At 42.9% G+C, this 27,832-nt stretch overlaps 1 protein-coding gene across 3 annotated transcripts in view; it reads left to right on the top strand.

Annotated features, from left to right (window-relative positions):
* Window positions 1-27,832, top strand: part of UBE2D2 (ubiquitin conjugating enzyme E2 D2) — a 53,747-nt gene that overhangs the window by 13,895 nt on the left and 12,020 nt on the right. For 2 of the 3 annotated variants that reach the window (XM_065408811.1, XM_065408812.1), the window contains exons 2-5: window positions 2,934-2,997; window positions 8,037-8,068; window positions 8,150-8,227; window positions 8,631-8,736. In XM_065408811.1, the coding sequence (XP_065264883.1) occupies window positions 2,934-2,997; window positions 8,037-8,068; window positions 8,150-8,227; window positions 8,631-8,736 (280 nt within the window). The remainder of the gene's footprint in view (window positions 1-2,933; window positions 2,998-8,036; window positions 8,069-8,149; window positions 8,228-8,630; window positions 8,737-27,832) is intronic. The other variant, XM_065408813.1, reaches the window with a different exon arrangement.

Raw genomic sequence — 27,832 nt, 5'->3', positions numbered from 1 at the left:
GTTGTTTTCAGACAGCATGAGGTGCGCAAGTCCTTTTGCTGGGGTGGAGTGGGGCTGAGGCATCGCTCTTCCTGATGAGCAGCACATCTTGGAGACCCCTCAGCCTGTCCTGAGGAGTGGTTGTAGGCACCCCAGCAGATGGTAAAGATCATCTTTGCAAGCTACCACTGCCCCAAGCACAAGTGGAGCCATGGGGCTCCCTGTGTAGGGATGTACATACAGCCTAGGATGGTCTTAATCCAATTTTGGAAGCACTTAAACTGTGGAATACTTGAGAACAAGATCTGATCTGAAAGCCTTTAGTTGCCCATTGTGTCTAGGTCAAGACAATATCCTTGTGGTGCAAAGTCACAGTACAGAAATGAAACAGCAAGTAAATCTAAATAAAGCTTCACTTCCTTTTGTTAAGGAGTATATTTGACCCTTAATTAGATGTGAGCTTTGTTAAACTGCCTCCCCACAGATGGGAGGTAGGGGATAGATGGAGATTTTAAAATGTACTCAGTTTAACTTTTGGAAAGGTATTGGCTATATATCCATTGTGGGCATGTACATTGCAAACTTTCCTCCCATTACAGCTAACTATCTTGATCCTTGCTGTTCAATACCACTGTTTCCCCGTAAGCCTCAAATACTGTCAGTGATCTAACTATAGATGTTCAAATGTGGGTTAGTCCTGCTAAGAACCAGAGTGGCTCCACTAAAACTTTGTTTTGATTCAAGGCCTCTTTTTAAGGCTTGTGTATTAACCCTAGCAGGCTGTGGTATGGGAGGTAGAAGTTAAGTCATAAAGGATTTATTTTAGAGACCTATTCTAGTGACATTTATAGCGGAAACGTGCATAAACAGGTTACTGTAATCAAATCTTTGAGACTGTTTAATGCAAATATTTCTTGCTTTATTAGATGACTGGTTTCAGTTCATTTGTAGCTAAACATTTAATCCAGTGTCAAAATATGGATTAGATTAAAAACACACACTGCTTATAGATTTGCCAGAAACTTTCAAATAGTAGAAGGCTCTTAAAGCTGAGATTCCATGTGAATGCTCCCTGGGCGTTGCTTCTTTCCCACTTGTTCTTGGCTGTTACAACCTGAACAATACTTCAAAAGATGATTTATATTATGTAAATTTCATGGAAAACTAAGCAGCAGAGGTATAACTGAACTGGTGGGGAGGCATAAAAACCTGGATGTGAAGAGGAAAGGAAGCTCTGTCCCTCTCCCCAAATTTGTTGTCAGCCAGAAAGCAATAGGAGAGTCAGATGCTGCATTTCTCTCAGCAGTAGGGGCTTGGGAGCTCTGAATTTTCCACACTTGGGTATGAGAAGGAGCAGAAGTTTCAAGTGTGGTAGATGTTCCAAATGGAAAATAACTTCATGATGTTTATGTAGCATTCTAGGCAATGAATCAGTGCTGCCAAAAGTTAACTAAAAGCACAATACCCTAACCTAAAATTCTCAAAACCACCTTAATGCTTTCATCAAAACAGCTAATTTATAACACCTTGAAAGTAAGGAGTTCAATAAATTCAGGGAAACTCATAACAAGAACTCCTTTTGGCATTAAACCTCTCCAGTCTACCTAACACCTAGCTCATAGCATCTTTCTTCAGTAGATCTGAGTGCTTGACAAAGGAAGTCAGTATCTATCCGCATTTCACAGGTGAGGAAGATGAGTCAGAGGCAGCATGAGTGGCCCAAGGTCACCTAGCATATCAGTGGCAGAGTCAGAAATAGAACCCACATCTGAGTTCCAGTCACTGCTTCCTGCTTAAATCCCCAGTACCCTGAACTGTAAGAGAAAGTGTCTCAAACACAGTAAGATGTCTGGGGAAAAACTAGTGGGACCAACTTGTTAACATTTGGATTATCAGTGATAATCTATTACTTACGTAAAATATAAATCTATAATCATTTTTGGAAATCTTCATGAAGCTTGTAGGATTTTTGTGTGTGTGTGTTTTGGACTGAAGTTCAAAATTCTGTGGCTACTTAAAACTGTATTGAAATTTCCTCAGAAATGTTCTGAACCATGAAACACTGACTCCAGTGCCCATAGCAGAATGAGACTTCCACAATGAGATTCTTCAGTCTAACTTGACCATTGGTTGGGCATTTAGTACACCCTCTCTTTCTTTAAGTGTGAGTGCTACATGCTCCTCAGCAACTCCATGCATAACAAGTTCAAATTCTGATAACATTCTTTCCCTAGTCTGTGGGAGTGGAGGAGGATAGGCCAGCAAAAAGGTATCCATGTCCTTAATGCTGTAGAGCGTGCAGGGAAGGTAATGTTACTTCATACATTGAATTAATAGCTGCTGGTCACTACAGCAGAAGCATGCAGGTAACTTGCATTTCCCTATTCATAGGCCATTTTTACCTTTTGGTAAAGGTCTGATTTTTGGGAGTTCTGGTATGGATTAAGGCTATATTCCTAACTTCATTTTTGTTACATGGCCCAGGCTTAAAAAGTGGGATTTAATGTCACCTATCTTAATTTTGTGAACATTTAAGAATGCCTTACTATCAAAGCACAAATAGTTAAACGGAAATAACTTGAAGCATGATGATAAACTTTTCAGACCTGATTAGTTTCTCTATCTGAGATCCTATCCCTAATTTATTAATATGGTCGAGAACAGTCTAAAGGGAAATAACTGAAGATGCAAGTGCAAGAAATTTCAGCACTGCTTACAGGGGACAAAAGATTGATGTCATAAGTGCAGGTTTTGATTAAACTTCAAAACCAACTTCACATAGTAAGAAATGATCCTCACCAGATAAATGAAGTTCCATTTGAGATTTAGGAATATACCACTGAGGGGAAAAGTGCCGCTGAAGTACCAGTGTCAGTCTTTTGTGAGAGAGGCAAAATGTGATTTGATTTTTGGATTAAGTGAAACATCAACTGTCCATCCATTCTTTCTTTTAGGAGTTGAATGACCTGGCACGTGATCCCCCAGCTCAGTGTTCAGCAGGGCCTGTTGGAGATGACAGTAAGTACTGCCTCAGTAATAAGGCATCTAGCATGCACATTCATAGGCAATACTGGCACTGGCCTCCACTTTCTTATCTCTAAAATGGGAATACCTAACTCACAGGAGTCTCCAGCTTCAGGAAATACTTGTAAAGTCTTATCTGAATGGAAGATCCTAAATAAGTGCTAGATGTTACTCCATGTACGCTTCCAGATTCTACTCCAACACCTTAATATTTTCCTCCTGGTAGTGGAGATCTTCCAGTGACTCTTAATTATTGCAGACATCTTAAACTCTCTTTACCTTCTGTTACATATTCTCTTGTATGAACAGTGGTACACATGGCCCGCTGCTACAACAGCGGGTAAAATGCTGGGGTAGCTATCAGAGTTCGTATCTAAACCAGCAAGTACCCAGGCTTAACATATCTTGTGATGCATTATCTGCCTTTATACAGAGGATGCCATCAGGACTACAGTGTATACAGGAGCAGCTTTGAAATAAGGTTGTCACATTAAATATAACCCTTACATAAAATAATATAACCTCTGCACAAAAGATACATGACAAGAATCTTAGCTTAAAAAACCCCTAAAGCAACAGAAATGCATTGTTGTAGTCTGATATAAACTGCACAATCCAATTACCTCTACTTTAGCCTTGAAGAGGGCTCCATATCATCCTCTCTGAGGAAGAATGTGAGGGCACATTCTTACTATGGTCAAACAACTTAGACACTGAAAGAATCTCCATCCTCAATCTCAGCATCAATATGGTTGTATTAAGGGGAGATCTGGGTCATACTTGTTGTTTTTTTTTTGTTTTTAAAGTAGGGAAGAAAAATTGGGGATCCACCATACGTATTAAAACAGGGTGTTAACATCTGGGAGTCTGACTTCTTCTAGGGCAGTGGTTCTCAACCAGGGGTATGTGTACCCCTGGTGGGATGCAGAGGTCTTCCAGGGGATACATCAGCTCATCTAGATATTTGCCTTCTTTTACAACAGGCTACATAAAAAGCACTAGCGAAGTCAGTACAAACTAAAATTTCATACAGACAATGACTTGTTTATACTGCCCTATATACTCCTGAAGGTCTTCTGCGCCAAAAAAATTAAAATTCTGCACACTATTTTAAAATTCAGCAAATTGTATTGGTCAATAATTAAATGTGGAGGCTCCAGCATGGCAGTGGGGAGCACAGGCCACTGACTGCACACAGGTAGATCACCCTGTGTGCCGGGGTGCCCTCCTCCCCTCCCCCCCCCCCCCCCCCCCCACACACACACACATGGGCTTGGCAGTAAAGTTGCACCCGACCCTGACACAGTGCAAGGACCAGGACTGTCTCAGAAACACCCCGGGGCCCTGCCCTTCTGTGCCAAGCACGCTAGATGTAGGCAGGCAGGCTCAGCCCAGCAGGATCCAAGTATGGAGGGGGTTAGTGTCCCTTCATCCAGGTGTCGGGTGCTAGGGTTCTGTGTGGGGTAATCTGGCTGTGCGCGGCTTGGTGGGGGTCTGGGTGCGAGGGAGATCTGGATGAACAGGGGCTTGTTTGGTGCGGGGGGCATCTGATTGCAGACACAATGGGGGCTCTGCAGGAGGGTCCAGGTGAAGGTGGTTGGAGCTCGGTGGAGGGCTCAGCTGGGGGGTCCAGGCGCTGGCTTGGTGAGGTGCAGGTCTGGGTGCTGGCTTGGTAGGGTTCAGTGGGATGGGAGTCTGCGTGTGGGGAGCTAGTCAGGGTGGGCCAGGTGCATGTGGGATGGGACTTGTTGGGGTGGGGGTTTGAGTGCGGGGGGTGGTCTGGGTGCAGGGTGAGGTCCAGATGCAGGGAGGTGGGGCTTGGCGGGGATTGCGGGGTCTGGGTGCAGGAGGGCTCCAGATGCAGAGGATGAGGCTTGTTGCGGTGTGAGTTTTGGTCAGTGGCGGTTCTGGGTGCAGGGCGTGAGGCTTGGCGGGGCAATCTGGGTATGAGGTGGGTCCAGATGCACAGGGGTTGGGTGGATGGGGGAGCAGCTCCCCATATAGTGACTTCTCTCCTCTCTCTCTCTCTCTCTCCCCCCCCGCCCCCCCCAGCAGAGGAGCGATGGGGGCAGGACAAACTTATTCCTTTCCACACAAACATACACATTCATAGGAAGATAGGATATCAGACTAGTGGTGGTCTAGTCCAGTGTCCTGTCTTGAACTCTGACTAACATCAGATCTTGCAAAGGAAGCAAGAAACCCCCAAAGTGAATATTTTATTAAATCTCCTGTGTAGGAGAAACTTCTTCCTAACCCCATAAAGTTTTTGCCTGTCCTGCAGCATGAGGTCTTATATTCCTTATATAGCAGGGTTTCTCAACCTGAGAGTCACCAGAATCTTGGAACCAGTTGGGCTCCCTACTCTGAGCATTGCGACCTGTTGCACATAGTTGCAGCAGTGCTCAGGTTTGGCCAAGCTGCCTCTCTGGCTCTGCATCATTATGACAATCAGGCCAAGTTTGTGTGAGTGGTGCTCTGACCCCCTTTGCCAGGTCACAATGCCACTCTCCCCAATCCAGGCCTGGCCAGCTCCTGTCATGGGGTCTGGGCCAAACCTGAGTGGTGCTGTGACCTCAAAGGTTGTGATACCTGAAGCAGGGAGTTGAGCCCACCCAGACCCATTGGACAAGAGCAAGGAGGGGGCGGTTGGGAAATAGTGGCCCCCAATGTAACCCCTTCCCTGCAACCCAGGCCATCTTCCATACTTTCTGCCTGCCCCCATCCCAAGCCCCTGAGGCGGTTCTCCCTCATAGTTGGATGATTCCTTCTGTCATACCACCTCTTTACCCTCTACCCTCCATGGGCCTTATGTGGGGCTGTATTTTTTGGGGAGCTATTGGCTCGCCACCTCTTTGCCCCCACTTCCTTCCCCAAACCCACAACTCCTTCCACACTATACCACAATCTCCCCACTTTACCTTCAGGTCCCCAAATCTCACCTGCCCCATAATGCCATTTGTCTCCCCGGGCTATGGGGGAGAGGCTGTTTTGGGGATATCTCAGCTTGCCACTCCCAGTTGCCACTGTATGAGGTCCTCAGCTGTTCACATCTGGCCAGAGCATCTGGAATCTTAGCTCTGAGCACCCTGATGGATCCCTGCAGGGGAAACGGGGCATCAGGTCTGGGGAAGCATCGGCAGGGGAGAAATCTCTGGGTTGTGACAAGCTATCAAGGTTTACAAATGTATTTTGAGCCCAAAGGTTGAGACTTGCTGACTTTTTAGCAGTCTTTTATCCTGGGTAACTCTAGACACTCTACATAATGTACAACCAGTTAATCAAGTGCATAATCTTAAATAACCATATACATTCTTTGATCTACAGCCAACTTACAATCTCTCTGAAATATCAGTCTTTTGTATACTCGTACTCTTCATGTTTGTGGCCATTGTCTTAAAACTAAAACCTAGATCTTGCAAATAGACCCATGCAGGCAGACCCTTATGCCTGCGTGGACTCCCATGGCTCCTGTGCAGGTAGTGTCTTCCCACACTCCTCCCTACACATCCAAAATTGGTCTAGTTTCACAATTAGGGCCTTATTTGCTTCATATTAAATATGTATTTTGTTTCTCCTCTCCTAGTTTAAAATAGACATTTAGGAAAGTCAGAATTCTTCTAAAAATCCAAGTATGCCAAAGTAGGAATTAGAGATGATGTAAATTTCAGGATTACATCTGTCTGAATCTTGTATTCTAAGTTGTTACTTGTACTGATACCGCGGTACTAGAATTAATACCTCAGTATCATTAGAACTGAAAAGCTAGCAAAAAGCACTAACTTTTAACTTTGTGCAGTTCATAACTTGTATAGTCAGTTTCACTCTTTGCCTGTATAGTTGGTCAGGCTTTTTTCTTGCTCAAACGTTTCTTTAGATTTTTTTTTTTAAAGATTATAAACTCTCGTAGCTTACAAGAAGTTTTAAAAAATTAGTTTAAAAAAATCTGTCAACTGTCCCTATGTAGTTGAATATTTGACCTTGATCTTGTATAACTGGATGTGTGGCAGTGTAGATTTGTACTGTAGCAGAATGTACTGTATGGTGTCTTATAGGATGGGAGTATGGCTAGATGGTATGTGAATGGTTTGATTTAGACTTCTAGGGATTGTGGTGTTGATGTGGTACTACGTATTTCAACTTTCATGTAGGAGTTTCCTGGCTTACTACACTCTACCCCGGGGTGGACAAAGTATGGCCCATGGGCTGTTTTAAGATGTCCCTCGAGCTTCCGCTGGGGAGTGGGGTCTGGCACTTGCCCTGCTTCAGCGTTGTTCTGCTCCAGCCAGGGAGCAGGGTCTGGGGCTGTCCCACACCACTCCCGGAGTATCGCCCTGCTCAGGCTTCTATGTGTAGGTGCAGCCAGGGGGCTCCGCTCTGCACGCTGTCCCCACCCCAAGCGTTGCCCCCACAGCTCCCATTGGCCAGGAACTGCGGGGAAGTGCGCAGAACTGCCTGGCTGCGGCTCCACATAGGAGCCGGAGTGGGGACATGGCCGCTGCTTCCAGGAGCTGCTTAACTCAAGTGCTTCCTGGAGCCTGCACCCTGAGCTTCTCCCCGTGCCCCAAACCCCTGCCTCAGCCCTGATCCCCCTCCCGCCCTCCAAACCCCTTGGTCCCAGCCCGGAGCACCCTCCTGCACTCCAAACCCCTCATCCCCAACCCCACCCCAGAGCCTGCACCCCCAGCTGGAGCCTTCGCCCCCCCCCCCCTCCCCTGCACTCTATTCCCCTGCCCCAGCCTGGAGCCCCCTCCCGCATCCTGAACTCCTCATTTCTGGCCCTCCCTGGAACCCGTGCCCATACGCACCTCAACCCCAATTTTGTGAGCATTCATGGCCCGCCATACAATTTCTATTCCCAGATGTGGCCCTGGGGCCAAAAAGTTTGCCCGCCCCTGCTCTAGCCCTTCTTCAAAGGGTTGTTTTACATATGCATACAGTTTACTGACCAGTGCTTTGGTGATAACTGCAAATACTTTTGGACTTTTCAGATTAGAAATTATAGTAAGTAACTTGTGTTTTCCTCTTTTCAGTGTTCCATTGGCAAGCTACAATAATGGGACCAGTAAGTATATGAATTTCACATCTCCGTGTAAAGAACCCTTGAAGTTGATTCTCTTGTAATAATGATTCTTTATTTTAACAGAATGACAGTCCCTATCAGGGTGGAGTATTTTTCCTGACAATTCACTTCCCAACAGATTACCCCTTCAAACCACCTAAGGTGAGTGGCTTGTATAAATCTACATAGTGGAGTGTTGTATAGCCTACATCAGGGGTTGGCGACCTTTCAGAAGTGGTGTGCCGAGTCTTCATTTATTCACTCTGATTTAAGGTTTTGTGTGCCAGTAATACATTTTAATGTTTTTAGAAGGTCTCTTTCTGTAAGTCTATAATATATAACTAAACTGTTGTTGTATGTAAAGTAAATAAGGTTTTTAAAATGTTTAAGAAGCTTCACTTAAAATTAAATTAAAATGCAGAGCCCCCTGGACCGGTGGCCAGGACCTGGGCAGTGTGAGTGCTACTGAAAATCAGCTTGCGTGCTGCCTTTGGCACGTGTGTCATAGGTTGCCTACCCCGGCCTACATCGATGAGCCTAAACTGAAATTTCACCTCTTCTGCAGGTTGCATTTACAACAAGAATCTATCATCCAAATATTAACAGTAATGGCAGCATTTGTCTTGATATTCTACGATCACAGTGGTCTCCAGCACTAACTATTTCAAAAGGTAACTAAATGAGCATTGGAGGTAATCTTACTTTTGTTAAATTATTTATTTGGATTTATTAATGTGAAAAACTGTTGCCTGCCTATTCCTGATTACTCATGTGGTCAAAACTTCTAGCTCAATATCTAACTCCATGAGTGCTGCATATAGGGGAGGGATAGCTCAGTGGTTTGAGCATTGGCCTGCTAAACCCAGGGTTGTGAGTTCAATCCTGGAGGGGGCCACTTAGGGAGCTGGGGCAAAATCAGTACTTGGTCCTGCTAGTGAAGGCAGGGGGCTGGACTTGATGACCTTTCAAGGTCCCTTCCAGTTCTAACAGATGGGATATCTCCATTAATTTATTTTTTATTTATTTTTATACTTTTCATCTAGAATCTTAAACACTGTCCCTATGGTCTAGTTATACCAATGAGTCCTTGATTTATCTCAGTGGCATAAGCAGAGGTAACTCTTATCTCATTACCCAGGCTTGCTGGTCTGTACCTTTGTTCATATGCATTTGAACAATGAACTTACATTTAGGAGTTTAAGCACATGGGGTGGGAAAGTGCCTGTAGTAATGAATTTTTCATACCACGCTCATGACTGTAGTAAAGCACTTGCCAGTAGTGTGCTTAGCAGTGTGACTATGCATCTGGCATGTGGTTTTTATTATCTTTTCTCCATGGGAAGATGCATGTGCATTGGAGAGTCTTGTTTTGGTAGGTTTTGTACTTGGAAGGGAATAATTCATGGTGTTTAGGTGCTATTCTAGAATAATATAGCTATATCTAACAAAACAAGCTGTTAAAATCAGACTATTTAAGTCAATTTACACGAGTAAAACATCTTAAAGCAGACTTCCTTTATTCAGAGGAAAATATACATAGGGACAAACTCTTATATCTTTCAGTGGGACTGAATGATAAAACCATGGAGGCATGGGTTTGCTAAGATCACATTGTTCCAAAACAAATTGTCTTGCAATATCCTCAACTACTGCCCTACATGCCCTGAAAAATCTCAACTTGGTATGTCCTGTTTTTATGACCATCTGTGCCATTGTGTGGGGTACATTTTACTCTCTCAAACTAGAGGATCATAATTTGTGAAGTATTGGACAAGCAGTATATCCCATGTTAAAGGGCCATTCATGTCCAATTTGACATAATCTTTCTCTCCCATGCCACTACATGGGTTTCCAGGTTCGTTCTTCCCTTCTCACTAGATGTTCACCTAATGCTGGTGGTTGTCCATAAAGGCAGCTCCTGCTACCTCTTCTCTTGTGTACTAAAGCTCCTAATGGGAGCAGTTAGGCTGGCTCACGTCCAGATACTCTATAATATATAGTGTGGCATTCAAGAATGTGTATGTTTGCAGAAGCAGTTGGAAACAAAAGAGCTAGACCAGGGATCACTATTCGTTCATGAAGCTGAAAGTGAAATTGTCACTGCTATGAAGTGATGATCCAGCATCAATAGAGAAAATAAACTAGATCTTAAGTCCTTTGACTGTCAAATTAAGATACCAATTTCCTTACTTATGACCTTTGCCTACAGAAACTTTGATCACCATCTAGTTTTCTTTGTGTACTTTATCACACAGAGCTGTCTTTTTTCCAAAGCAAATACATTTTTCTCTATACAGGAAGGGTTTTAAAAGGAACAATGAGTGAAGAGTATAAATCCCTTTTTCTACTTTATATATGCTAAACTAGAGAAGCTGGAAACAAAACAGTCAAAAGCAAAGTATAAGATAACAGGACAATTTGCAAATGGCTGGTTTATGTTTTATTCGGTATAAAATAAAAAGCAGGGTGTGACAGCTCTGGTAAAACTCCCCAGGCTGCTGTTTGGGTGTCGTCATGCTGGAACCTATACACTTAAGTTTCCCTGGGTTTCGGTGGGCTCCAGCCATCATCTTTGGCTCCATATTCCCTTGCACACTTCCTCATACAGACTGTTAATCTTTCGTGGAAGTGAGTCTTCCAGGTCCAGCAGCTCTAGACACCAGGTCCTGTTCTGACCCCCAAGATACCACAGTAGCTCAAGCACACCCTTCAGAGATCCAACCTTTTGAGCACTGTAGTTTACAGTACCTCTCCAGGGGCACATAAGTGAAGCACATAATACATAGGCTTTGCAAAGGTTTCAAACACAATTACATTGATAAGTACAAGAAATATACATATCTAAACAACAGACTTGTGTATACATTTCCCTTCCTCAATTTCCTCACCACTCCGTGTTGTTTGGGACTTGTCAGTCTTCTATCACCCCTGCCCTCCTGTAGATGGCTTCGTCTCTGGAACATGGAATTTCTCTGGTCTCTTTTCCATCTCCTTCCAATATTGCCAGTGAGATCCTTTCTTTGATAACTTCCAGTCCCCTTTGTCAGAGGACTCCTGATCAGTCTCATGAGATGCAGTCCCCCACCAGATGATCCATTGTTTAGTTATGTTTTCCTGGAGTCCGGACTTAAAAAACTGGGGTTTGCTGAGTGGTACCCATTTCTTTGTCCAAGGGGCCCTCCATGTGACTAGAGGTCATCAAGATTTAGTGACCCTCCCTTGTTAGCCCTGTCACTATCCCTTGGAAATTCAGCCTAGCATGGAAGTAAAAATACAACAAAGCATTCAGCCCCACATTCAAAATGGAGTTGTTTGATAAAGAGCTCATCCTCCCCAACTGGAATTTATAAATTTACACAGATTCCCCAAATGGTCATACAAGGACAAACCACCAAATGCCTACTGAAAAGGAGGCAGTGGAAATATTAGCTCTGCCATGTCAACTCTGAATGCCAGCTCTCAATGTAGAGGCAGAATGGGGAATCAACTAAGTTCCCTGGAAGAAGTTCAGGGATCTTAGAGAAACTTTGTTCTTAGTAAACAATTAGTAGAGTTCATCAGGAAATAGAAGGTTTTCCATGGAAATTCCAACATTTTTGAAGTTTTTGTTCCGAATTGGAACAAAGTCAACATTTACCAAAGAAAGGAAATCTGTTTGGAAAAACTGACTCCTTAAAATAAGTTAAATATTTTTGTATTATGTTTTAAATATCTTAACTATATAATTACGCAATTTGTTTGGCCTTTATTCTCTCAACGTTTGTCAAAATTGATACTTCCAGGGTCTTCAGATTTTTGACAGAACTGTTCCATGAGATTTTGATCAGCTCTAACAATCGGCTAAAGCCATTAAGTTCGATTGAACCTTCTTTAAAAGAAGGTTCAAACTGAATAATCAGTGCTCTCTTTAAAGGACAACAGCTTAAAATCTATTTTTTTCTTAAAGGCAGTGAACTTAAAATGAATAAAAGGAAATGATTTTTATAAAGCATAATTAATTTGTAGAACTAAATACTATAGCATGTCACTGAGGTTAAGAGCTTAGCAGAAAATAGCACATAAAACTTTATTCACCGTGGCATAAGCCAACCACTAACTGCTGGAGGTGAGGGGAAAGGTTAGGAAGAATCTTCGTCTAGGTCAGGTTGAGGCTTAACTGCACTACAAGACTTCTTACATAACCTTCTGAGTCATCTGGCGCTGACGAGGCTGCAGGGCTAGACATTACTGGTCTGGTCTCGCATGTTCCCAAAGGTACTTTTGGGTATTACACCTTGGAGATGTCTTGCCAACTTGCAGGGCAGTGGCTTGTCTTGTCTTAATTTCTCTTTCCTGTTTGTATAGCTTTCTTTAATTTTTCATAAACTGAAATGGAGAAGCTTTCTGTAAGTTGTTTTGTAATATTTGGTCTAGTAACAACGGTAGCTGAAGACTCAGGCTGAGAGTTCTTTAAATTGCGTGTTACATCAGCAACAATATGTAGTCTTCAATTACAAATAGAACCTCAGTTATGAAAATCTTGGGAATGGAGGTTCGTAACTCTGAAATGTGTGTAATTCTGAACAAACATTATGGTTCTTTCAAAAGTTTATTGACTTAATACAGCTTTGAAACTTTACTATGTAGAAGAAAAATGCTGGTTTTAACCATCTTAATTTTAGTGAAACAAGCATGGAAAGGTTCCTTATCTTGTCGAATCTTTTTTTTTTTAAACTTTCCCTTTATTTTGTTTAGTAGTTTACATTTAACACAGTACTGTATTGCATTTGCTTTTTTGTCTCTTCTGATGCCTGATTGCATACTTCTGGTTCCAGATGAGGGGTGGGTGTATGTGTGTGGTTGACCTGTCAGTTCGTAGCTCTGGTGGTCGTAACTCTGAGGTTCTACTGTATAAGTGAACCTCCTATGGTGATAGGAATTGCTAATAAGAAAGGATATAAGGGAAGGATGAATGAAGACCTCTTATTTTGGACAAATTTAATGCAACTTGTTCTTTAACCACTTCTGGGTTGTGGCTTTTGCTTGCATGTGCTGTGTGCAGTGACTTCACTTGCAAAATTACATATAGATTACATTCTTTTAATGTATGTGTTTTTTGTGAAGCTAAGGCAAATGTCAGTGACGGTTGCCCATGCAATCTTAATTCAGTCCCCTTGTGCATATGTATTATGCTAGTCTTTAACTACCATGATCACATACTGTCCCACAGGACCCTTGCCTAATGCAGTGCACAGTATGGACTATGCCCACTGAATGGGTAGCTATTCAATATTTCTCTTTAACCTCATTCAGTGTGGCTCTGCACATTACTTCACACCATTTAAAACCTGCACTGAATACTAAGCTCTGTGTCTTAGTATCTTAATGAATTATCTTCTCACAACCCATGTGAAGTGAGACGACATCCCCATTTTACACATGGGGAACTGAGGCACAAAGATTAAAGCCAAAATTATTAATGCCCACTAGTTTTGGGTGCCCCATTTGAGAAACCTCGGATTTTCAGAATACTTAGCATTTTATGGTTTTACTAATAGTTGAAAGCCTGTGCTGTCACACAGGTATAATTTGTAAATTTAAAATGTCTGAGAATTTAAAAATTGGATGGTAACAGACCGTGAATCCCAGTGATTGAACCTGGTGATATTCTAAACAAAGAGCTTTCAGCCATGCTTGTAGCTCAGTGGTTCTCAAAGTTTTGTACTGGTGACCCCTTTCACGTAGCAAGCCATTGAGTGAGACCCCACCATTATAAATTAAAAACACTTTTTAAAAAATATATTTAACACTGTTATAAATGTTGGAAGCAAAGCTGGGCTTGGGGTGGAGGCTGACAGCTTGTGACCCTCATGTAATAACCTCGTGACCCCCCTCAAGGGTCCCGACCCCCAATTTGAGAGCCCCTGTTGTAGCTGTTTCCATTGCTTCATGCTGACTCAGCAGTCAGTCTAGGCTTCAGAGTGACAATCCTGGAATTTTTATATATAGATATGTTCCTAGCTTCCATTGATGCCAATGGGAGTTGCAATTGAGTGCTCACTCAGCACTTTTCCAATTCAAATCTCCAGTGTCTCAGATTGGGCATCCAGGAAATGAGGAACACACAATTATTGGCCACCTGTAAAGCACCAAAACACTCTCTTGCCCAGCATCACAAGACCTCTGTGGCAGATGCAGGAATAGAAACCAATTCCTCAAGGCAACATTCAACTGCCTTAACCGGGAGATCATCCTCTCTGCCTTCACTATCCTGCCAAATTCACTACACATCTTCCAGTTTCTTCAACAAAGGAATCAGGGGATCCTACAAATAGTCTCCTTCACTACACAGCCCTGATTCATTCCCAGAGGACAGTGCCTGTGCACTGAATTAGGCAGGGTTCATGGGGGGGGGGGAGATACTGCGTGATCATGTAATAAAGACTCTCACATAATGCATATGCACAAGGGGGCTGAACTAAGATTGCATGGGCAACTTTAACTCTCTGCATAATGACAGGTTTCAGAGTAGCAGCCGTGTTAGTCTGTATCCGCAAAAATAACAGGAGTACTTGTGGCACCTTAGAGACTAACAAATTTATATAATAAATTTGTTAGTCTCTAAGGTGCCACAAGTACTCCTGTTATTTTAACTCTCTGGCATTTCTTAGCTTTTGAGTTGCTTGATTTAGCAACCTTAATGTTTTCACTGTTGTTTTTGTGTGTAATTTCCTAAGTATGAAACTTAACTTGAAAAGATAATTGATTTTCTTTAACTGTGTCAAATCTTATTGACCTCTCCTTCACATGAGTAATCATTGGTGTTGGGATTTTTATTTCTTCAGCACAACGTTCTACCATGTGAGCTAATTAAAGTAACTGATAGCAGGAGAAAACTTATCTTCTGCATGGAGCCTGTGCGTGCACGTGCTCTTGCTTTGCCAGTGGGTTTTGCAGCTATTTGCTTGATAGCAGCAAAGGAATGTTTAAACTGGGAAGTGATGGGTTTGGTTGCAAATTCTGGAAGGGAGTGGGTTCTCATGGGAAGTAGAGTCCCTTCTGCCCCAGTCCTCCTCTGTATTAGAGTCAGGTGGCTGCCTGTGTACCAGCAGGCATGGGAAGCATTGAAAGCACTGCACATTCTTGTGCACAGTGCCCCTAGTGGTTTGGAGGAGCAGTTGCGGGGAGTATCCCATCCCTGGGCTGGAGCATAATCAATTCTATAGCAAAAAGAACAGGAGTACTTGTGGCACCTTAGAGACGAACAAATTTATTAGAGCATAAGCTTTCGTGGGCTACAGCCAAGAAGTGGGCTGTAGCCCACGAAAGCTTATGCTCTAATAAATTTGTTCGTCTCTAAGGTGCCACAAGTACTCCTGTTATTTTTGCGGATACAGACTAACACGGCTGCTACTCTGAAACCTGTCAATTATATAGGGCAGTAGTTTTCAAACTTTTTTTCTGGGGACCCAGTTAAAGAAAATTGTTGATGCCTGTGACCCAACTGAGCTGGGGATGAGGGATTTGGGATGTGGGAGGGGCTCAGGGCTGGGGCAGAGGGTTGTGGTGAAGGGGTGAGGGCTACAGGGTGGGGCCGGTAATGAGGGGTTCAGGGTGTGGGAGGGGGCTCTGGGCTGGGGCAGGGGTTTGGGGTGGGGGAGGGGGCTCTGGGCTGGGGCAGGGGTGTGGGAGGGGGGGTCAGGACTCTGGGCTGGGGGTGCAGGCTCTGGGGGGATGGGTTTGGGGTGCAGGAAGGGGATTGGGGCGTGGGGTTGTGGTGCAGACTTACCTCTGGCAGTGCAGCTGGGGTGCAGAGGCAGGCTTCCCACCAGTCCTGGCCCCACGCTTCGCCTGAAGCCGCCAGCAGCAGGTCCAGCTCCTAGGCGGAGGCACACAAGCAGCTCTGTGCGGCTCTCACCTGCAGCCACTGCCACTTCCCCCTCCCCCACCAGCTCCCATTGGTCGGGAACCGGAGTGCAGTGCTCAGGGTGGGGGCTGCGCACGGAGCCCCGTGGCCCCCCTGCCTAGAAGCCGGACCCGCTGCTGACCGCTTTCGGGGTGCAGCGCGATGTCGGAACAGGTAGGCACCTAGCCTGCCTTAGCTGGGCAGCACCGCCAACCGGACTTTTAACATTCCGGTCGGCGGTGCTGACCAGAGCAACCCAGTGCCTTATATGCCATGACCCAGTATTGGGTCGTGACCCGAACTCTGAAAAACGCTGATCTAGGGAACAAGTATCAGGGGGTAGCCGTGTTAGTCTGTATCTACAAAAACAACAAGGAGTCTGGTGGCACCTTAAAGACTAACAGATTTATTTGGGCATAAGCTTTCGTGGGTAAAAACCTCACTTCTTCAGATGCATAGAGTGAAAGTTACAGATGCAGGCATTATATACTGACACATGGAGAGCAGGGAGTTACTTCGCAAGTGGAGAACCAGTGTTGACAGGGCCAATTCAATGAGGGTGGATGTAGTCCACTCCCAATAATAGATGAGGAGGTGTCAATTCCAGCAGAGGAAAAGCTGCTTCTGTAATGAGCCAGCCACTCCCAGTCCCTATTCAAGCCCAGATTAATGGTGTTAAATTTGCAAATGAATTTTAGTTCTGCTGTTTCTCTTTGAAGTCTGTTTCTGAAGTTTTTTGTTCAATGATAGTGACTTTTAAATCTGTAATAGAATGACCAGGGAGATTGAAGTGTTCACTTACTGGCTTATGTATGTTACCATTCCTGATGTCCGATTTGTGTCCATTTATTCTTTTGCGGAGGGACTGTCCGGTTTGGCCAATGTACATGGCAGAGGGGCATTGCTGGCACATGATGGCATATATAACATTAGTGGATGTGCAGGTGAATGAGCCCTTGATGGTGTGGCTGATGTGGTTGGGTCCTCTGATGGTGTCGCCAGAGTAGATATGGGGACAGAGTAGGCAACGAGGTTTGCTACAGGGATTGGTTCCTGGGTTGGTGTTTCTGTGGTGTGGTGTGTAGTTGCTGGAGAGTATTTGCTTCAGGTTGGGGGGTTGTCTGTAAGCGAGGACTGGCCTGCCTCCAAAGGTCTGTGAGAGTGAGGGATCATTTTCCAGGATAGGTTGTAGATCGTGGATAATGCGCTGGAGAGGTTTTAGCTGGGGGCTGTATGTGATGGCCAGTGGTGTTCTGTTATTGTCCTTGTTGGGCCTGTCCTGTAGTAGGTGATTTCTGGGTACCCGTCTTGCTCTGTCAGTCTGTTTCCTCACTTCCCCAGGTGGGTATTGTAGTTTTACGAATGCTTGATAAAGATCTTATAGGTGTTTGTCTCTGTCTGAGGGGTTGGAGCAAATTCGGTTGTATCTTACGGCTTGGCTGTAGACAATGGATCGTGTGATGTGTCTTGGATGGAAGCTGGAGGCATGTAGGTACGTATAGTGGTCAGTAGGTTTCCGGTATAGGGTGGTGTTTATGTGACCATCACTTATTTGTCCCCATATCTACTCTGGCGACACCATCAGAGGATGGAAAAACTGTCGTGGAAAAACTTCAGCCTAAATGGTTGGCTTAACAAAGTTAAGACCCTATTTTTCATTTCTGATACTGAAAGTGCTGGGCAACCTTTACTATAGGCATTACTATCTGCGCCACCTATAACAGAATTTCAGTAATGATCTAAGCTTTTATTCACTTTTTCTTTGGCTTGAGTTATTGGGAGCATGAATTCATGAGTTTTTTGCATCATTCTGTTACAACATTTAGCTAAGGCTCTCAACTAGAGTTCCATGAAGTTGAGGGCCTTCAGGAAAATGCTGTCTCTAACTATCTCCTGAAACTTTCACCCTTGTACCCTGATTGCTACAGCATTTGCAGTGCGTGCAGCTGTCACAGTAGGGGATGAATGTAATGGTGGTCTGACATTGAAATTCAGAGCCCACTGAGGCCCTCAAGAATAGAATCAAGTTTTTTAATTATATCCAGAAACTAATGGGAAGCCTCTGGGGGAGGTGGGGGGCATGGAGCACTTGTAAGATAATCATAGCAGCTCTCCTCTGAAGTGGAAAAAACTGCTGCATTGTAGAAACTGGAGCTTGTATCTTTTAGCCCCAGGCAGAGTGTATTACAATAGTCTAACTGGGGGCTTGATGGAGACACAAACAAGAGGCTAGATACTCACCTTAGACAAATGGCATAGTATGCCAGCAACCATAATAAACCTATTCCCCTTAAATGCCAAGACCCTGAATCCAAGATTGTTATCTTTGATTGCAAGTCCTCTTAATTCATGATGTGGTCAGTAAACCTGTTCACTTTCAGAATGTAACTTGGAGATGGCCAGAATGGCACAGGTGTATCTTAACTGGGTGTAGGAGTGTTCGGAAATATAGCTAAAAATCGAATTGCAAGAGAGGCCTTCATATCATGCAACCATTTGGCTGGGATGTGGGGATGGAATCTGTAAGCTTATAACTGATATTGGAAGTGGAACAAATGGTGAGAGACCATAGCCAGATTCAAGAGGACTTGGATGGTTTTAAGTGACTGTCAATAGCAGGCAAGTGTAATTCAGTGTAGGCAGAATAAAAATAGCTTGTCCTGACAAGAGCTGATGAATGTAATAGTGTTCTGCTACGTTATCACCATACTTCACTGTATTGGGGAAACTTGTTTCCAGTCTCTCTAGTGGACAGCAGCAGGGAAAAGGCTTTAATAGGATGGGTGATGGCAGCTTTAAAAATCCCTTTAGACAATTTGAGACTCATCAGTTTTTTTTAAACTGATACAGTAGAACCTCAGAGTTCTGAACACCAGAGTTACAAATTGACCAGTCAACCACACACTTCATTTAGAACCAGAAGTATGCAATCACGCAACAGAGACAAACAACAAAGAGCAAATACTGTACAGTATTGTGTTAAATGTAAACTACTAAAAAAAAGGGGGGGTGTTTAAAAAAATTGACAAGGTAAGAAAAACTGTTTCTGTGCTTGTTTAATTTAAATTTAGATGGTTAAAAGCAGCATTTTTCTTCTATATAGTAGTTTCAAAGCTGTATTAAGTAAATGTTCAGTTGTAAACTTTTGAAAGAACAATCATAATGTTTTGTTCAGAGTTACAAACAGCCTCCATTCCTGAGTGTTAGTAACTCTGAGGTTCTACTGTATGTTAAATGAGGGAGAAGGCACATGGGGGGGCTTTGGAGCCTGTAGGGGTACTGCAGAAACACTTTGCCTCTTGGAAACTTCTTAGGTTCCTCAGGGAGGCTAAAGCTTCCAATCTGTTCAGGGAAGTCTTCTTTCCTAGCTCTGGGAGACAAAAAGTACCCAAGAAACTGAATGTTTGGAAAAGGCTAGTCAGTTCAGTTTGTAAGATTAAAGCTGTCAGGCCTCTTTTCCTGGCCAAACTGTCTTGGGCAGGTGATAGTCCAAAAAATACAGGATATTAATCCTAGTAATCCATGAAGGAAGGCCAAGAGGTATCATCACTCCATTTTTTTCCTGGCATAAATTTAATCTCCAGTTTGGTGGATCCTGATGTGGTTACACCCTGCAGTTTGTTATGCCAAAACTCATTATCCCCATTTTGCTAACCTTCAGAAAAGTTCCTAAATAGGAAGTCAGTGCTCCGGTATGGATTATAGAACGAGTGGCAGTACCTTGCAGGGGAAGATTTTGCTTAATTTCTTGTACCTTCCTAGTCCAATTAAGAAATTAGTGCCCAGTTCCAGAACTTCCAGAGGAGGTAAAAGTATCCAAAGATAAAGTTCTGTAGTTTCTCTGGAGGACAGGTTGTATCCTTAAACTCTTGGGATTGGTTTGAGCACTCATTGAAATGTTGATGGCCTAGCCCAGGGGTCGGCAACCTTTCAGAAGCGGTGTGCCGAGTCTTCATTTATTCACTCGAATTTAAGGTTTTGTGTGCCGGTAATACATTTTAACCTTTTTAGAAGGTCTCTTTCTATAAGTCTTTAATATATAACTAAACTATTGTTGTATGTAAAGTAAATAAGGTTTTTAAAATGTTTAAGAAGCTTCATTTAAAATTAAATTAAAATGCAGAGTCCCCCGGACCGGTGGCCAGGACCCAGGCAGTGTGAGTGCCACTGAAAATCAGCTCGCGTGCCGCCTTCGGCATGCATTCCATAGGTTGCCTACCCCTGGCCGAGCCCCAAGAATAAGCAAACACATTGTGGAAGTTCCTCTGGCTGAGTGGGAAACAATCACTCAGTATACTACCGCCATTGGGAGTTGCTAGCAACTTTGTCTATATACCACATAATTGGCAGAGACTGTTCCACCTTCCTTGTCTAAAAATACACCTACAGTTATTAGCAAGGCATGAAACTCTAAAAATAGTGCTTGAGCCAAAGTGACTTGCTACTTGTTCTGCTTCTGAATATAAGTCTATATTAAAGCCGATGCCAATTTAGACAATTAGGGTTGTCTTCAGATTCCAGGAGGGTGTCTTCTGTGAATTCAAACTCTCCGGGAGTCTCCTCAATCAGAAAAGAAGGTCAGTGTTGCAAGTTGGAAGTGCTAGGCTGGGACTTGAAAGGTCTGTGTTCATTTCCTACTTCTGTCAGACTTGTTACTATGGTCACATGACTTAATCTCTGCTGGAGTTTGTCTGGTAAAATATGGCTAATACTCCCTTCGTTTTTTCTGTTTGGCCTAACAGCTCTTTGGGGGCAAGGACTGCTACTCCTATGTGTTTGTACAGTGCCTGGTCTGACTTGAGGGGGAAATATTGATTGAGGTTTCTGTGCCACCAGAATAGAAATAAACACACACAGGACTGGAAGGGACCTCAAGAGGTCATCTAGTCCAATCCCCTGCACTCGTGGCAGGACTAAGTATTATCTAGACCATTCCTGACAAGTATTTGTCTAACCTGTTCTTAAAAATCTCCAATGATGAAGATTCCACAATCTCCCTGGGCAATGTATTCCAGTGCTTAACCACCCTGACAGTTAGGAAGTTTTTCCTAATGTCCAACCTAAACCTCCCTGGCTGCAATTTAAGCCCAGTGCTTCTTGTCCTGTCCTCAGAGGTTAAGAAGAACAATTCTTCTCCCTCCTCCTTGTAACAACCTTCTATATACTTGAAACTGTTATCATGTCCCCTCTCAGTCTTCTCTTCTCCAGACTAAACAAACCCATTTTTTTTTTTTTTCCAATCTTCCCTCTTAGGTCATGGTTTTCTAGACCTTTAATCATTTTTGTCACTCTTCTCTGGACTTTCTCCAATTTGTCCCCATCTTTCCTGAAATGTGGGGCCCAGAACTGGACACAATACTCCAGTTGAGGCCTCCTCAGCGTGGAGTAGAGCGGAAGAATTACTTCTCGCGTCTCGTTTACAACACTCCTGCTAATACATCTTAGAATGATGTTCGCTTTTTGCAACAGCATTACACTGTTGACTCATATTTAGCTTGTGGTCCACTATGACCCCTAGATCTCTTTCCATAGTACTCCTTCCTAGGCGGTCATTTCCCATTTTGTATGTGTGTAACTGATTTGTTCCTTCCTAAATGGAGTATTTTGCATTTGTCCTTATTGAATTTCATCCTATTTACTTCAGACCGTTTCTCCAGTTTGTCCAGATCATTTTGAATTTTAATCCTATCCTCCAAAGCACTTGCAACCCCTTCCAGCTTCGTATCATCTGTAAACGTTATAAGTGTACTCTCTATGCCATTATCTAAATCATTGATGGAGATATTGAACAGAACCGGATGCAGAACTGATCCCTGTGGGACCCCACTCATTATGCCCTTCCAGCATGACTGTAAAGCACTGATAACTACTCTCTGAGAACCGTTTTCCAACCAGTCTTGCACCCACCTTATAGTAGCTCCGTCTAGGTTGCATTTCCCTAGTTTGTTTATGAGACGGACATGTGAGACAGTATCAAAAGCTTTACTAAAGTCAAGATATACCACGTCCCCCCCTATCCACAAGGCTTGTTGCCCTGTCAAAGAAGGCTATCAGGTTGGTTTGACACAATTTGTTCTTGACCAATCCATGCTGACTGTTACTTATCGCCTTATTATTTTCTAGATGTTTGTTTGCAAATTGATTGCTTAATTATTTGCTCCATTATCTTTCCGGGTACAGAAGTTAAGCTGACTGGTCTGTAATTTCCTGGGTTGTCCTTATTTCTCTTTTTATAGATTGGCAGTATATTTGCCCTTTTCCAGTCTTCTGGAATCTCTCCCGTCTTCCATGACTTTTCAAAGATAATCACTAATGGCTCAGATATTTCCTCAGCCAGCTCCCTGAGTATTCTAGGATTCATTTAATCAGGCCCTGGTGACTTGAAGACATCTAACTTGTCTAAGTAATTTTTAACTTGTTCTTTCCTGATTTTAGCCTCTGGTCCTACCTCATTTTCACTGGCATTCACTGTTAGACGTCCAATCGCCACCAACCTTCTTGGTGAAAACCGAAACTAAGTTATTAAGCACCTCTGCCATTTCCACGTTCTCTGTTATTGTCTCTCTCTCTCTTTCCTTCCCCCCTCCCCCCCCCAATTGAGTAAAGGGCCTACCCTGTCCTTGGTTTTCCTCTTGCTTCGAATGTATTTGTAGAATGTTTTCTTGTTACCCTTTATATCTCTAGCTAGTTTGATCTCGTTTTATGGCTTGGCCTTTCTAATTTTGTCCCTTCGTACTTGTGATATTTGTTTATATTCATCCTTTGTAATTTGACCTAGTTTCCACTTTTTGTAGGACTCTTTTATTTTTAGATCATTGAAGATTTCCTGGTTAAGCCAGGGTGATCTCTTGCCATACTTCCTATCTTTCCTACGCAGTGGGATAGTTTGCTCTTGTGCCCTTAATAATGTCTCTTTGAAAAACTGTCTTCAATTGTTTTTCCCCTTAGACTTGCTTCCCATGGGACCTTACCTACCAACACCCTGAGTTTGCTAAAGTCTGCCTTCTTGAAATACATAGTCTTTATTTTGCTGTTCTCCCTCCAACCATTCCTTAGAATCATGAACTCTACCATTTCATGATCACTTTCACCTAAGCTGCCTTCCACTTCCAAATTCTCAACCAGTTCCTCCCTGTTCGTCAAAATCAAATCTTGGACAGCCTCTCCCCTAGTAGCTTTCTCCACCTTCTGAAATAAAAAATTGTCTCCAATACATTCCAAGAACTTGTTGGATAATCTGTGCCCTGCTGTGTTATTTTTCCAAACAGATGTCTGAGTAGTTGAAGTCCCCCATCACCATGGATCGATTGCTGTGGTGCTGGAGGATTCTCTTCCTTGAACAGGTTGTCATGGCCAAGAAATAGGACCTTCTTAACAAAGTATTTCCTGCACTTTAAATGGAAGCACTTTGACTCTGAGCTGAAAGAATTTACCCTGAATCATATCCATCTGGGTTTCATTTTATTCCTCATCACAGTGCAGAAATACAACCCTAATTGACGGTAATTTCATCTTGCCATATTCCAGTTCAGAGGGCTTCTTGTTAATCTCCTCACGAAATTGTTCCTGAAATGGTTAAATTTGTAAACTTAAGTTTGAAAGCCTGAATATTTTCAGACTCAAATTTGGTGCTTGCTAGGCTTGTGGAAGGTTGTTTTAAATCTGTTTTTCCTCTTTCCTAGTGACTAGAACATCATCCAGAAGGATATTGGAGCTACAGGCCCTTGCCTCTTCTTTTTCCTTATGAAAACAATAGAAAAATATCATTAGACTTGTTTTGTGTAACAAAACCCTATACAGGAGAACTCAATTAATGGTAGCTTGCTCTCAGTAAGCATAGCTAAAATATCTGGATTCATCTATAGGTTGAGCCTACTATACTCTTCCCCTAGCTTTTTTTTAAAATAGCAAATTTAAAGTAGACTACATTCCAATTTAAATATTAAGTTTGGTAGGCTGCCAGTTTCTAATGTGACTCTTGAAAGTTTCAAGTCAGGAAATTAAGTTGTCCTCACAATTGAGCTGATTCCCTCAAATTAAGAAACTGCAATTTTTAACACTCAAACTCTTTGCTGTGCTCAGCTTGGTCTTGTTTTAAAAAAAAAAAAAAATCATTTATATTGAACTGAATTCTGCCAGCTGCATCAAGAATACCTCTTTAACTGATGATGGGAGTATAGGTAGCTTGTCATTGTCTTATTAGCCTACATCCAGTATATAGTGAAGCTGGTCTGATAGGAACACATTATCTTTCTGAATGAACCTGAACCATTGTTTTAGACTTCAGAAAATTAGGGCAGTATTCCCCATTCTCACTTTTTTAGAACAAAAAGAGCCTGTTGATTACAGTGTAGCCTAAAAATTGGAGGCATAAACAAGAGTTCTACAGATTAGCTAAGGAAAATAAAGGCACCTAGATAATCACCCCATTGTTGGGCACTGTGTCCTGTATTTGTGGTGTGACAAGTTGGGACACGTTGTATCTTCTAGGACTAAAAGTTCTGTCCCTTAGGCTATATACAGTGTATAGGCTTATCTCTTACGAAAGTTACTCTCCTTAGTGCATGAGCCTTGAAAACTTCGCAAGTCATAGTTCAATGCCCATTATAGTAGGAAGACAAGCTGGAAAATACAGAGTCTTTAAGAACCTGTGATGGCTTCAGTGGTGGATGGAGGAGATGATATGCCCATGATGTCAGGCTGAAAGCTCTACTTAGAATACATTCATGACTTAGTAAATAGCAGCCTATTTTTAGCATATTGAGTATCCTAACTATGTATAGCCAAACTCAAATTGTAACAGGACAGGGGATATAGACAAGAGTTGATTGGCCTTTTTGTGAAGTGAGATGAGAGCTAGGGCCCAACATAAAATCCATTTAAAGTTTTACCTCTGTATTTTTATCTCAAGTACTGCATGACTTGATTATTAGGTCTGGTACAGCTGTGCTTGAGGCAGAACTGGAAGAGTGAAGGGAGGAGGTAACTTTATGTATGCCTACCCCAGACCCAGGGGCCATTTTGGTTTCAGGAGTGTGCTGTCTCAAAGCTGCCAACAGCCCCAAAGGTGAAGTCTGCTAGCCAGGTTGCTGGGGCACTTCAAGCACTTATCACTCCTGGGGACTTCCCCATGCTGAAGGAATCCTCAACTGGCCAGTGAGGCTACAGGTCCATTCTGCTTCTAGAATGATACAGTGGGATCTTGCTGGAGCCAAGAATCTTATCCCAATTTCATCAACTACTTGAAGGTGTAGTTCTAAAGGAGTTGGCTGATGTGATTGCAGAGACATTGGCCATTATCTTTGAAAACTCATAGCGATCGCGGGAGGTCCCGGATGACTGGAAAAAGGCTAATATAGTGCCCATCTTTTTTTTTTTTTTTTTTTTTTTAAAGTGGAGGAGGAGGATCCAGGGAACTATAGGCTAGTCAGCCTCAGCTCAGCCCCTGGAAAAATCATGGAGCAGGTCCTCAAGGAATCAATTTTGAAGCACTTTGAGGGGAGGAAAGTGATCAGGAACAGTCAGCATGGATTCACCCAGGGCAAGTCATGCCTGACTAATCTAATTGCCTTCTATGACGAGATAACTGGCTCTGTGGATGAGGGGAAAGCAGTGGATGTTATTCCTTGACTTTAGCAAAACTTTTGATACAGTCTCCCACAGTATTCTTGCCAGCAAGTTAAAGTAATATGGGCTGGATGAATGTACTATAAGGTGGATAGAAAGCTGGCTAGATAATCAGGCTCCATGTCTAGTTGGCAGCCGGAATCAAGCGGAGTGCCCCAAGGGTCGGTCCTGGGGCCGGTTTTGTTCAATATCTTCATTAATAATCTGGAGGATGGCGTGGATTGCACCCTCAGCAAGTTTGTAGATGACACTAAGCTGAGAGGAGTGGTAGATACGCTGGAGGGTAGGGATAAGATACAGAGGGACCTAGACAAATTAGAGGATTGGGCCAAAAGAAATCTGATGAGGTTTAAGAAGGATAAGTTTTAATCCTGAGTGGAGCGCAGGAGCTGGTCCAAGAGGTAACTATAGCGGGACCGCTTGGAAATAGTGACCATAATACAATAGCATTCAACATCCCTGTGGTGGGAAGAACACCTCAACTGCCCAACACTGTGGCCTTTAATTTCAAAAGGGGGAACTATACAAAAATGAGGGGGTTAGTTAGACAAAAGTTAAAAGGTTCAGTGACTAAAGTGAAATCCCTGCAAGTTGCGTGGGCCCTTTTTAAAGACACCATAATAGAGGCTCAACTTCAATGTATACCCCAAATTAAGAAAAACAGTAAAAGAACTAAAAAAGAGCCACCCTGGCTTAACAACCATGTAAAAGAAGCAGTGAGAGATAAAAAGACTTCCTTTAAAAAGTGGAAGTCAGATCCTAGTGAGGCAAATAGAAAGGAGCACAAACACTGCCAACTTAAGTGCAAGAGTGTAATAAGAAAAGCCAAAGAGGAGTTTGAAGAACGGCTAGCCAAAAACTCCAAAGGTAATAACAAAATGTTTTTTAAGTACATCAGAAGCAGGAAGCCTGCTAAACAACCAGTGGGGCCCCTTGACGATGAAAATACAAAAGGAGCGCTTAAAGATGATAAAGTCATTGCGGAGAAACTAAATGGATTCTTTGCTTCAGTCTTCACGGCTGAGGATGTTAGGGAGATTCCCAAACCTGAGCTGGCTTTTGTAGGTGACAAATCTGAGGAACTGTCACAGATTGAAGTATCACTAGAGGAGGTTTTGGAATTAATTGATAAACTCAACATTAACAAGTCACCGGGACCAGATGGCATTCACCCAAGAGTTCTGAAAGAACTCAAATGTGAAGTTGCGGAACTATTAACTAAGGTTTGTAACCTGTCCTTTAAATCGGCTTCGGTACCCAATGACTGGAAGTTAGCTAATGTAACGCCAATATTTAAAAAGGGCTCTAGGGGTGATCCCGGCAATTACAGACCGGTAAGTCTAACGTCGGTACCGGGCAAATTAGTTGAAACAATAGTAAAGAACAAAATTGTCAGACACATAGAAAAACATAAACTCTTGAGCAATAGTCAACATGGTTTCTGTAAAGGGAAATCGTGTCTTACTAATCTATTAGAGTTCTTAGAAGGGGTCAACAAACATGTGGACAAGGGGGATCCGGTGGACATAGTGTACTTAGATTTCCAGAAAGCCTTTAACAAGGTCCCTCACCAAAGGCTCTTACGTAAATTAAGCTGTCATGGGATAAAAGGGAAGGTCCTTTCATGGATTGAGAACTGGTTAAAGGACAGGGAACAAAGGGTAGGAATTAATGGTAAATTCTCAGAATGGAGAGGGGTAACTAGTGGTGTTCCCCAAGGGTCAGTCCTAGGACCTATCCTATTCAATTTATTCAAAAATGATCTGGAGAAAGGGGTAAACAGTGAGGTGGCATAGTTTGCAGATGATACTAAACTACTCAAGATAGTTAAGACCAAAGCAGATTGTGAAGAACTTCAAAAAGATCTCACAAAACTAAGTGATTGGGCAACAAAATGGCAAATGAAATTTAATGTGGATAAATGTAAAGTAATGCACATTGGAAAAAATAACCCCAACTATACATACAACATGATGGGGGCTAATTTAGCTACAACGAGTCAGGAAAAAGATCTTGGCGTCATCGTGGATAGTTCTCTAAAGATGTCCACGCAGTGTGCAGAGGCGGTCAAAAAAGCAAACAGGATGTTAGGAATCATTAAAAAGGGGATAGAGAATAAGACTGAGAATATATTATTGCCCTTATATAAATCCATGGTTCGCCCACATCTCGAATACTGTGTACAGATGTGGTCTCCTCACCTCAAAAAAGATATTCTAGCACTAGAAAAGGTTCAGAAAAGAGCAACTAAAATG

This window comes from Emys orbicularis, chromosome 8 (assembly GCF_028017835.1).
Source record: "Emys orbicularis isolate rEmyOrb1 chromosome 8, rEmyOrb1.hap1, whole genome shotgun sequence".
Classification (NCBI taxonomy): domain Eukaryota; kingdom Metazoa; phylum Chordata; order Testudines; family Emydidae; genus Emys; species Emys orbicularis.
This window is presented reverse-complemented; position numbering and strand designations above follow the sequence as displayed.